Raw genomic sequence first — 12,981 nt, 5'->3', positions numbered from 1 at the left:
CTTAACATGAGTGAGATGACAGTCACCTATGTCCTTGGATTTTTTTTTTCCATCCGTCCAGAGTTTCATATGACTTGGAATCCTGAAATTGTCTTTCCCCACTGTAAATGAAGTACTTATTAGGAATCTCAGTGCATGTGTGTATTTTTTTTTAACATACCTTTTAGTAAGGTATAATTTACATACCAGGGCTTCTCGGGTGGCTCAGTGGTAAAGAATCCGCCTGCAACACAGGAGATGTGGATTTGATCCCTGATCCCAGAAGAGCCCCTGGAGAAGGGAATGGCAACCCACTCCAGTATTCTTTTTTTTAAGATTTATATTTATTTTATTTAGCCATTGTCAGGTCTTAGTTGTGGCACACAAACTTTTAGTTGTGGCATGTAGATCTACTTCCCTGACCAGGAATAGAATCTTGGCCCCCTGCATTGGGAGCTTGGAGTCTCAGCCACTGGACCACCAGGGAAGTCCCCCACCCCAGTATTCTTGACTGGAGAATCCCATGGACAGAGAAGCCTGGCAGGCTACAATCCATGGGGTCACAAAGAGTCCAACACGGCACAGTGACGAAACAACAACAGCAATTTACATACCACAAAAGTTACCATTTTAGTGTAGTTCAGTGAGTTGTAGTAACTGAATGCAGCTGGATGACCATCACCTCAATTTGGTGTTAGAACATTTCCATCTCCCACCCCCCACTTTCCCACTCTTGTCCCCGACAGCCACAGATCTGCCTTCTGCCTGTTTATTTTGGAATGCCTGCTCTCCTGGTTCCTCTTTGTAAAAGGCGGGTTCCAGAAATCAGACTCTTGGGAGTCATCATTTCTCCACGCCCCCTGCTTAGAACCCCAGGGGCTGGGCTTTTCCCCGGTGGCCAGCCGGCCTGGTTGGGAGCCCAGGGAGGAGGAGTCATTGGGGTCCATCAGGAGTGGGCTAGGTTCTGAGGGTGGGTTCAGGTGGGCGCCGGGGGCTTGGAGGGCAGCAGCTATGGTGGATTGGAAGGCCCCGAACTGACTCTGGGTCTTCCAATGAGGGCCCTCCAGCCCACAGTGGCTCTCTGTTGTTAGCGCTGTGCATCCAGGGTGCGGTTGCTCACCTTTCCTGGCTCTCTGGTAAACAGACTCTAAGCACCTGTCCCTCCTGGCCCCAAAGAGGAAGCCATGTATCCACCATGCAGCAGCCCTCTCCCTTGCATCCAGTCTCTGCAATCTCAGATCTGCACACCTGCTCATGAGCATATTCTGTGGACGCAGAGATGTGGGAGAACAGCTCTTGTGCAGTGTGGATGTATACTGGGCAGCAGGCTGCCTTCGCCATCGATTGAGTTGTGTCTGACTCACCCTGTGTGTGTAGCCGAACACCTAGTGGGTGCGCCTTGGAACTCTGTGGGGGCAGATCAGAGCCAGAGGAGGTGCCAGTCTTGCCCAGAAGAAACAAATGCTCTGGGAGATGCCGCGTGAGCAGATAGCTACGTTCTACTTAGAGTTTTAGGAAATGTCCCGGGAGGAGAGAGGAAGTGCTGAGGCTGGCGCAAGAAAGGATGGCTTTACTTCCTGCTGCAATGGGCTGGGGCTGGACAGGAGGAAAGTGAAAGTGAAAGTCACTCAGTCATGTCCGACTCTTTGACACCAGGCTCCTCTGTCCATTGGATTCTCCAGGCAGGAATACTGGAGTGGTTGCCATGCCCTCCTCCAGGGGATCTTCCCTGCCCAGGAATCAAACCTGCATCTCTTGCATTGCAGGTGGATTCTTTACCGTCTGATCCACCAGGGAAGACCCTGGGCAGGAGGGATCTGCGCCAAATCTTGGAAGATGCAACGGGATTGAGCAGGAAGAGGGCAGGAGGGACGCATGGGAAAGAGAGAGAGTGCTCCAAGTTTAAGCTATTCGAGCAGAGCTTGCTAGGCAGGTGGATGGACAGACCGGGCTGGGGGTGTGGGGGCAGTGGGTGTTGAGGGAAGGGAAGCAGTTCCCTGCCAGAGGTTTTATGCTCTTAGGAGCCTGGCTCTTTCCAGATCCCCACCAGAGGCTTGTGGAAGACAATCTCTTGCTCACCCCTCCATTCTGGCACCTCAGTCCTAGGATTTTAAACTATGTTGTTCCACTCATACAGTATTATACTGCCACATGAGAATAAGGATCACATTCCCTCAGTTTTTAGAGGAAAAAATAGCATGGAAGGAAAATGTACATTTATGCAGTATGTAATAAGTGCCCCAAATCTTGGTATTGGTTATAGCCTTTCAGCTCCACCACCCCATAATAAAGATGAGAAAACTGAGGCACAGCCAAACAGTCATTTGCCCAGGCTTGTCCTCACTAGTAAGTGCTTAAAAATATAGTTGCCTCGGTTGGACTTTTTTCTCCCATGACGTCTTTACAAGTTGTGGCAGTGTCCATCCATTGTCGGTGTGATTTAACAGAACATACACTGTGAAGGACCTTACACTTACTTAATTACCAGTTCATGGTCTTTTTCAGGTGTTGTGACTTCTGTTCACCAGTGTGTGAACCTGTGTGATTACAAAGTGGTAAGTGCTGTCAATAACAGAAATATGGACAGTGATCCCTCTTACCCTTTCCCTCTCCAGGCTCCATGGCAGGAGAAGGATAAGGCATCCAACCCTCTCCCAATAATGTCTATACTTGGCTAATATGCTCTGAATCACTAAGGATGCTCACATAACCAAATAAGGTTAAATGTTCAGACTTCTTGCAGGTTCTGAGTGTTTCTCTTCTTTTTCCAGATCTCCAGATGTGTTAGTTAGCTGATTGTTCTAACAAACAGCTCAAAGCCTCAGTTGCTTAACAGAATAGAAGTTTGTTGCTCATGTCAATTTAATGTGGCCTATCGGGGTGAAGAGGCTCTCCAGACTCTTTGATCCACCCAGACTTCTTCCATGGCTTGGTTCTCTCAACTTCTCAGGTTTTGCTGTTGTGTTACTTCACCCATGCTGCTATTACAGAATATCGCAGTCTGGTTTGCTTGTAACCAACAGACATGTTTTTCTCACAGTTTGAGAGGCTGGAGACCAAAGATCAAGGCTCCAACATGGTCAGGTTCTGGTAAGAGCCTTCTCCGTAGTTCAGAGTCAGCAACTCCTCACTGTGTCCTCACAAGGTGGGAGTGTTATGGAGCTTTCTAGGGTTTTCTATAAGGGCACTAATCCTATTCCCAAGGGCTGCACCCTCATGACCCAAAGACTTCCCTCAGGTCCCACCTCCTAATGCCATCATGTTGGGTATTTCAACATATGAATTTTGGGGGACACATATTCAGACTGTAGCAGTCATTCTCTGCTGGGTTGTTTGTTTCTGACTGACAGGCAAAAGATGTGAGAGGGCATGGAGGGTCCTGCCAGGAGCTTATGGAACAAGCCTGTAAGGGGTATACATTACCTTTGCCTGCAGCTCATTGGCTAGAGCCTAGTCACGGGGCTCCACTCAGCTACACGGAGGCTGGAGAATGTGATCTTTCTGTGAGCCCAAGAGGAAGATGAAGCGGAAGTTTGGTGGAAATGTTTGTTTTGTTCCTATTCAGTTGCTTTGGGTAACAAAAGTGGACTTATAGGAGGGTAGCCTTTAAATATTGGCTCACCTGACCAAGTAGAACTGTTTTATTGTGACTAATGAAAGTTGCATTTGCCATGATTCTCAGTGGGGTTCTATGACCCAATTGATACCCATGCTGGGATTTCAGTAACAGTGACTTTTGAACTTGAGTGAGTTGACTGCGGTCAGGTTCCACCTCTTTTCAGGCTAGCTAGCCCATTTCTCCACTGCAAAAAGCTGTTCCCTTCCATTCACAATGCCACCTGGCATGCAGAGGTTCAGGAAGACGAATGTATCCCTAAATGATGTTTGGTCCCTCAGAATGACACTTAGACAACTCTCAGTGAGATGTACCTGGTTGAGGCATCAAAGATAGTGGGAACACTTGTTGCCACTGAAGCAGTGAGTCTGCTGGTGGGCTTTTGTTTTTTACATCAAAGATGGTGGAGACTGGAGGTCTCCTGCAGTTGCAGTCTTGTGCTACTGGGGTAAAAGGTTTTACCTGCATGTGATTCTCTGTGATCATTTGTCTTGTGGATTCACTGCTGTTCATGAAACCCTTGTCTCCTCTTCCCCTAAGGTTTGTTTGAGGAGCTGTTTGCTCTTCAGATTAGCCTGGGAATCTGCCTGTGAACTGTAAGTGTTAGTTTTTTTGTTTGAATCAATGAAAAGACAGATAATATGTAATTTTTAAAAAATTCTTAGGCAGAAAATCATTTAACAAGGAAATCACAGATGTAATTCAAGAACAATTCTAATTAAGACTCATCACTAAAATTGGGTCACTCACTGAAATGTCAATTGTAGTGCTTAGTCTGAGTTCCAAGTATGATTACTCTACCCAAAGTTCTAGAATTAAGACTAGATACGGTTGCCAAATCAAGTATATGTGTATTCTAAATAATAAATGTGATTTTTTGAGTGGCTTCTTAGGGCTAGTGTGGCAGGCTTGTGGTACATTCATTGCTGTTCTAGACTTGACAAAGCAATGAGCTTCTCAACTTTTTTGGGGATGACCCCCATCTCAGGGAATCAGCCGACAGCTCTGGACTGTGGTCATCAATGTTTTTGTGTAATTTCCGTGAGTTCAGGGAGGTGCACCCTGCTCTCAGGGTGTCAGTGTTACACCATTGAAGTTGGAGAAGCGCTACCACAGCAAAAAGGTAAATAATCCAAGTAAATACCTGTAAAATCCAAGTAAAAAAATGCAAATCCAATTACTACCAAGTAAATAATCACAAACAGCCTGGTCTGGGTGAGCTCTGAAACTTGTTGTGAGCCAGGTATATCAGAAAAGGAGAAGGAAATGGCACCCCACTCCAGTACTCTTGCCTGGAAAATCCTATGGACGGAGGAGCCTGGTAGGCTGCAATCCATGGGGTTCCTGAGAGTTGGACACAACTGAGCGACTTCACTTTCACTTTTCACTTTCATGCATTGGAGAAGGTGGCAACCCACTCCAGTGTTCTTGCGTGGAGAATTCCAGGGACGGAGAAGCCTGGTGGGGTGGGGTCGCTAAGAGTCGGACACGACTGAGAAACTTCACTTCACATATCAGAAAAGGTAAATTTCTTGAGAATTGGTTTGGAATGAAATGGAGATGAATAGTATCCTCTCTGAATTGCATATTTAAAAAAAAAAAACAAGCCTGAATGGAAAATATACAGATTATCTTGTACTTCCCTGGTTGTACAGTGGATGAGAGTCTGCCTGCCAATGCAGGGGACACAGGTTCAATCCCTGGTCCAGGAAGATCCCGTGCACCGCAACTACTCAGCCTGTGCTCTAGAGCCCAGGAGCCACAGTAAGAGGAGCCACTACAATGAGAAGCTCGTGCACTGCAACTAGAGAATAGCCCATGCTCACCACAACTAGAAAGAGACCTAGCACAACAACAACAAAACATTATTTTGTTCCAGGAGACTGGATAGTATAGCACAGATCCTGTAGGGTTACCCTGGCCTCCTTTTGATAAAGAAAATGTGTTCAGAATCAGTGTTTACACATAGACACAGAGAACAGAGTACTGGTTACCAGATGGGGAGGGAGTGGGGGAAGGACTAAATTCAAAGATGTCAACTGGATGGTGACCGATGGAAACTAAAGTTTTGGTGGTGAGCGTGCTGGAGTATATACAGAAGTCACAATATAATGTACATAGGAAAGGTATTTAATGTTTTAAGCCAGTGTTGTTGTTTAGTCATGTCCGACTCTTTTGTGAACCTGTAGCCCGCTAGGTTCCACTGTCCATAGAATTTTCTCCAGGCAAGAATACTGCAGTGGGTTGCCATTTCCTCCTCCAGGGGATCATCTCGACCCAGGGATCTAACCTGGGTCTGCTGCATTGGTAGGCAGATTCTTTGCTGCTGAGCCACCTGGTTACCTCAGTTTTTGAAAAGTCACCATTAGGAAGGTTGTATATCATCCAGATGAATTCATTTGCCTTCATGGACTGAAAAAGAATCAATGATTATACTTTGCTCGCTTCTCCCTGCTCTCACCTTTATTTTCCTGCAATTGGAGGTAGTTGATGTCAGATATTCCAGCCCCCTGAGCCCCACTGGGAGGGAAGAATGCATGGTTTTTGAGTCACTGGGTCACGGGCTCCAGCTCTGCTTGCTGTCACACTGCAGTCTTATGGTGGCTATGCTTGGTAGAATAATGACCTCTTCAGGTGTCCACGTCCTACTCCCAGGGACCTATGAATATGTTGACTTCCATGGCAAGACGGACTTTGCATATGTGACTAAATAAAGGATCTTGGAATTGAGGGGGAGTGAAGAAAGCTGAGTGCTGAAAAATTGATGCTTTTGAACTGTGGTGTTGGAGAAGACTCCTGAGAGTCCCTTGGACTGCAAGGAGATCCAGCCTGTCCATCCTAAAGGAGATCAGTCCTGGGTGTTCATTGGAAGGACTGATGCTGAAGCTGAAACTCCAATACTTCGGCCACCTCATGCGAAGAGTTAACTCATTGGAAAGACCCTGATTCTGGGAGGGATTGGGGGCAGGAGGAGAAGGGGATGACAGAGGATGAGTTGGCTGGATGGCATCACCAACTCGATGGACATAAGTTTGAGTAAACTCCGGGAGTTGGTGACGGGACAGGGAGGCCTGGCGTGCTGCGATTCATGGGGTTGCAAAGAGTCGGACACGACTGAGCAACTGAACTGAACTGAACTGAACTGATCCTTGATGATCTGGCTGGACCCATGTAATCTCAAGGGGCTTTATGATTGGAATAGGGCGAAGCAGAGGGAAGGCATCCTGTGAAAGACCTACTGGCCATGGCTGGCTTTCAAGATGCTGGAAGCCACCACAGATGCCAGCAGTCTCAAAGCTGGAAAACAAGAGAGAATGGCTTCTCCCTAGGGCCTCCAGAGAATACAGTCTATGGACGCCTTGGTTTTAGTTCAGTAAAATCAATCTGGGCTTCCAGTCTCCGGTGCTGAAAGATGACACATGTTGTTTAACATCACCTGCTTTGTGGCAGTTGGTCACAACAACATAAGGAAACTAGTATAGTCTGAAGCAAGTCTATTGGAGGTGGAGGGGGAGGCAGGAGGTGGAGTGGATGGAGCTGGTATCTGTGCTGTAACTCAGGAGGCCTCAACCAGCCAGCAGGACCCCATGAGATTCATCAGATCACCTCCATTGTAAAGATTAGGAAACTGAGGCAGGCCCAGGGAGAGAAGGAATGACTTATCCAAGGTTTCTCGGCAGTTTCTCTGGGAACTGGTAGTGACTGAGATGGCCCAGTGCCACTTCGTTTTTGTTGTTGTTATTTTATTTGTGGCCATGCTGGGTCTTTGTTGCTCCACGGGCTTTTTCTCTAGTTGTGGTGCACAGGCTTCTCACTTTGGTGGATTCTCTTTTTGCAGTTCACAGTCTCAGTAGTTGTGGAGCAGGGGCTTAGTTGTTCTGTGGCGTGTGGGATCTTCCCAGACCAGGGATTGAACCTGTGTCTCCTGCATTGGCAGGCAGATTCTTTACCACTAAGCCACGAGGGAAACCCCCCAACGCCACTTCTTAAAGAGCCCTACAGGATGCAGCAGGCAAAAGGGAACAAAAAGAAGCCCATGTCTGCGTCCTGCAGATTCTCCCCCTTCTTGTGGACCAACTCTGGTAAGAACGACCAACAAAACGTATTCATTTCCTCTGCCGAGGCCAACAAGAGCTGTTTGAGAAGTGGGGAATCTACCGTGGGAAGATCTATGCAGGGAAGTCAGCGACTCCGGGTCAATGTTGCTCAGATAGGAGGAGACTGGGGAGAAATGACCACATGGGGGCTTCACCTTGGGGAACGCTGAGTGCCCAGCCCCTCAGTTCATCATCCAACTCCTCCACATTCTGAAAATGCTGGGGCACTTATGCTGTGCACCATACCTGCTTGTTCCTTGATAGTGAAGCATGCTCGTGCCGTCCAGGTTTGTCCTGAGCCCTTGAACAAATGTGTTCAAGAGATCCCTGCAGGGTGATGAGAAAGGCCATTTCTTATTCCACTGCTAGGAGTGTGTACTGATGTTAAAGCAGTTTGGCAGTATGCATCAAGGGTTTGCTATAAGCTCACATCCATTATTTACAAGAAAGAACAGAACATTGGAACATGCCTAAATTGATGACTTGAGGTTCCTGGTAAAACAGTTATGGTTCACTGCATGTGGCAGAAGATTCTCACATGATAGGAAGTGATGGTGACAGAGACTTAAAGGACATGAGGAAAGATATAAATGAAAAAAAAATTAGCGTGTGAAATTGTATCTAGTGTGATGTCAGCTGTGGAGAAATGTAGGAAAATAAGCTAAACCATCAATCCAGGACTTCTGAATCATAGGTGCTTTTATTTCCTATGCTTTTAATATTTTACTATCTGAATATGTTACTTTGGATTTACGATAAAGAGAAAAGAGCTTCATATCCTTTAACCCTGTAAGTTTATTTCTGGAATCTTTCAAAGAAAATAATTGTAAATACAGTTTACAAGCTGTATGCACAGAGATGGTCCCATCATCATAGTTCTTTAAATGGGGATATAATTCACATATACCATAGAATTCTCCCTTTAAAACATACCATTCACTAGTTCTTAGTGTAATTACCCCCTAAAGGAAGCCTAACCTCTTAGCAATCACTCCCCATTCCCACTTTATCTCTGACCCCTGAAATCACTGATCTACCCTCTGTCTCTATGAATTTGCATGTTCTGGACATTTCTTGTAGATGAATGCATACAGCATGTAGCCTCTGTGTCTGGCTTCTGTCACCCAGCACAGTAACTTCAAAGTTCATCCATATTGTAATGTTTGCCAGTACTTCATTCTTTTTTTATGACTGAATCACATTCCATCCATAGACCACGTTTTATTTGTCCATTTATCAGTTGATGGCCCTTAGTTGTTTTCACCTTTTGGCTATGGCGAATAATGCTGCTGTGGACATTCTTTTGGGTGGATATATATTTTTGTTTCTCTTAGGTATACACATAGGTATAGGATTTCTGGCTTACATGGAAACTGACTATTTGAGAAATTGTTGTACTTGAGAAATTGTTGAAGTGTTGAACTCATGAATATTTACACTAGTGGAAATTAGGAAATAATATATCTATTAGGAAATAATGTATCTACTGATTGTAGGAGAGTGCTTGTGTTGTGTGCTTAGTCGCTCAGTCATGTCCGACTCTTTGCAACCCCATGGACTGTAGCCCACCAGGCTCCTCTGTCCATGGGATTTTCCAGGCAAGAATACTGGAGTGGTTTGCCATGTCCTCCTCCAGGGGATCTTCCCGACCCAGGGATCTAACCCATGTCCCTTGTGTCTCCTGCATTGACAGGTGAATTCTTTACTGTAAAATATATTAATCCTCCTTCCCTTAATGAACAAAATGTTTGTAAAAATGCAACGTACTTATTCTTAGGTCAGATGTTGGGGGTCAAAGGCAGTTGAGACAGGGTCATTGTTCTCTGAATCTGCTGTTTGGATTTATCCATCTGTTTATCAGGATGACACATCCTCCAGGGGCTTCCCTGATGGCTCAGCAGATGAAGAATCCGCCTGCAGTGCTGGAGACACAGGAGACACGGATTCGATCCCGGGGTCAGGAAGATCCCCAGAGGAGGAAATGGCAACCCACTCCAATATTCTGGCCTGGAGAATTCCATGGACAGAGGAGCCTGGTGGGCTACAGTCCATGGGGGTCACAAAGAGTCGGATACAACTTAGTGACTCAACAACAACACAAAATAAGTGAGCTGGGTTCAGCAGCACTGGAAGAGCAGGCTTCCCATCTATGTTTGTTGACTAAATGAGGTCATATATATAAAAGATGCTTTGAATGCTCCTGTGCTTGGCCATTTTCTCTAGGCTTATGCGTGAATCTAGAATAGCAGAGATGTGCTCAGAACTCAGTTTATCTTCAGGTGGCACTTTGTTGCGGTTTGGTCCCATTCAGGACTTGAGTCATGCACAACACTCTGCCATTACTTGTTTGACTTGGAACCATGCCACCACTATCCCATTCCCTACCTGTAAAGGAACTATGCTGTGGACATTGGTGTTTGGGGCCGGGACAGAGGGTATGCAGTAGGCTCATCTTGTGATGTTGTAGGGTTTTGAACGCATCGTATGTAAGAGGATTTCCAAGGGTATGTTTTACTTTCTATATGTATATTTCTGTTTTGATATTGACTCCTAACTTCTTAAAACCATATGTTTAAAATGAAGATGAGACCAATCAGTGTTGTTCTGATGGTGTTGATCAGTTTGTAAAAGCTGCTGAGAGAGACAGAACTTTGTTGTCAGACCAGTTTGGGGAAATAAAATATTCAAAATTCATACTGGTCTTGTGGGGTTTGGCAGTGGTTGTGGTGTCTCACTTTTCTGGGGCGAGAGACTGAAACAGAGATGTGGGAAGATTGAGTTAGTGAAATTTAGGTTATCAGATTCTCATGCATACCAGTCACTGTGCATTTTTAGAGACGGCTGAATAGATAGCTGCCCTGACTCAGGGCAATTTTAGGGGTGGCCTGTTTTATACCACAGCTGTCCTGTCAATCTCTGTGATCATGGGGTGTAGGGGAGGGGGAGGTTCTACTTATCTGGAAAACCTTTCCTTTATCTCTCTGTGTCAAGCCAAGCTTTCCTGGATCAGATTGACTTCAAGGAGAAACGTCTGTAGACAATATGCTTTTGTTGTTTTTCTCCAGAAAACAAAGAGGATCCTTTGCAGTTTCTGACTCCTACTGAGTAAAGAATCCAGCCAGTATTTAGTAGGCATCTCCTTGTATCGTTACCATGCTTGTTTGGCTTTTTGCCTTTGGTGGGTGGTAAACATTTAACTCCTTCGCTTATGCCCGGTGGGGGTGGGGGTGTAGATGAAACTTACAAATACATTTTAAATACATTGACACCGTAATGTACAGAAACCGAAAGTTGAGACCGGGGAACATTTGTCAGAGAATGAGAACAAAACATAGGTGCTCTCGTGTTGTGGCAGAGCCACATTCCATTGTCATCAACTCATTAAGCATACAGCTTCAAAGATGCTTGTTTTACCTGTTTTGTAACTGTCAATATCTGTTTTCACTGGTATTTAAAGTTGTGTTGTGGGATAGTCATGCTTTTAACCATGAGTATACTGATACTGTTACTGATGATTATTTAGGCAAAGTCAGTAAGTTACTCTTCCAACCAGATAGTTGGAACGAAAGCAGTCAATTTGTTAAGATGATAAAGAATTTTGTATTAAAACCAAATTCTAGGGTCAGCTCAGCAAACTTAGGTGAAATTGACCTCACTTTCACATTTGCTTTCATAATTTTATTTTGCAGGATAACAAAGCCATTGACCTTTGCTGACTGTGTTGGGGATGAACTTCCTTTAGGATGGGAAACTGTATATGATAAACAAATTGGAATTTATTACATGGACCACATAAATAGTAAGTAGAATGCCACGCTTGAGTTGTTATATATGGTTGAGTTTTCACGTTGATCTCACAGATGCTAGGAACTCTTCTTGTAGAGTGAAGCAATTGTTACTCTCCAACACAGCATTAAACTGGATTTTATAAATGTCGTCTGAAGTGTTCGTTAGCTGAGTTGTTCAAAAATTGAAGTGATTGTACGTTGGCTTGTATATTGCCCAGGATTGCATGGAATATGTTGAATGCAGAGTTTGAATACCTAATAGAAGGAATAAATTTTATAAATTTCCCAGGCAGTCTGGTAATAGAAACCTCTAACCAAATGAGGAGAGTATTTCTTACAGAGTGGAATTTACAAGTTCTTGGAACAATAAATGCCCAAATGATTATCTGAACTTCATTTTGTCTTATCCCTTTGATTTTTAACTGTAATGTGCCAAACCTTTTGGAGCTTTGTGAAGGGAGAAAATGATGTAAGGACCTCAGCTAAAATCACAGGTCCTGGACCCTGCCAGCCTTCTCTGTAGAATTGTTGGGAGCAGTGGTTCTCATCTGGGGCTGGTGTTACCTCCCAGGGACACTTGGTGGTGTCTGGGGGCATTTTCAGATACTTAGCCTGCAGTGATTTGGCTCTTACCCGATGCCTGAACAGAGGGCTGAGTGTGGCCCTGGCCTTGCTGCCCTCCGCAGTGGTTACCCCACGGGCAGGAGGGCTTCTTAGGCAGATCCACTGCTGACAGGATGGATGTGGTGCTTAGCAAGGCTGCACCCAGGGGCCACCCTCCCCTGGCCTGGCTGCCGAGCACCTCAGGGCTGCATGCAGCTGGAGTTTCTGGCTATCTGGGCCACCTTCCCCTCAGGTCAGGGCTTCGCTGTCTCCGGGCCTGGGTGGCGTTACTGAACGGCACAGGCATAGGCCTTACACGACTTTTCTGGAAAGCCTACTGAGGCCCAGGACCACCTTGTGCTGGCTCGTCTCTCGTAAACCCTGCTTCTCCTCCTGCTGTGTCCCCTTCTTTGCTGTGAGTGTGCCTTGCTCGCATGCTCACTGAGTCACAGCAAGTTTTACAAAGCAGCCCTCTGTGCTGGCCACTCAGGAAGGTGAGACCCAGGATCCACTGTCAAGGATTTGATATGACACACTAGACATGGCCACGAACCTGGAAACCATGTAATCACCAAGGACTTTCTTCTAACCACCTTGAGTGTAATTGGGGTGACCCAGCACCATGGAGGATGTGGCTGAAGACGTCAGCTCCAGAGTCATGCCACCTCTTCTCTCTGAAACCTTCAGTGAACCCAACATTTTTTTCTTCCCTGGGGACAAGAAAGATTTTTATTGTGATAATGGGCCAAAGACCCCATTCCAGAAAACTTGCTCCTGAGAATCAAGCTCTCTTTTTTTCTTTAGATTTTTTTTATTAATTTAATTTTTTTTTTTTTTTTACTGTGATGGGTCTTCATTGCAGATGTGAACTTTCTCTAGTTGCAGTGAGCAGGGGCTA

The 12,981-nt window shown here is 45.5% G+C and overlaps 1 protein-coding gene across 4 annotated transcripts in view; it reads left to right on the top strand.

The window, feature by feature from the left end:
* WWC3 (WWC family member 3) overlaps nt 1-12,981 on the top strand; it is a 109,317-nt gene that overhangs the window by 28,634 nt on the left and 67,702 nt on the right. For all 4 annotated transcript variants that reach the window (XM_043459570.1, XM_043459571.1, XM_043459572.1 and 1 more), the window contains exon 2: nt 11,382-11,491. In XM_043459570.1, coding sequence (XP_043315505.1) covers nt 11,382-11,491 — 110 coding nt within the window. The remainder of the gene's footprint in view (nt 1-11,381; nt 11,492-12,981) is intronic.

This window comes from Cervus canadensis, chromosome X, assembly GCF_019320065.1.
Source record: "Cervus canadensis isolate Bull #8, Minnesota chromosome X, ASM1932006v1, whole genome shotgun sequence".
NCBI lineage: Eukaryota > Metazoa > Chordata > Mammalia > Artiodactyla > Cervidae > Cervus > Cervus canadensis.
Note: the sequence above shows the minus strand (reverse complement) of the source record. Positions and strands in the feature narration are given on the sequence as shown.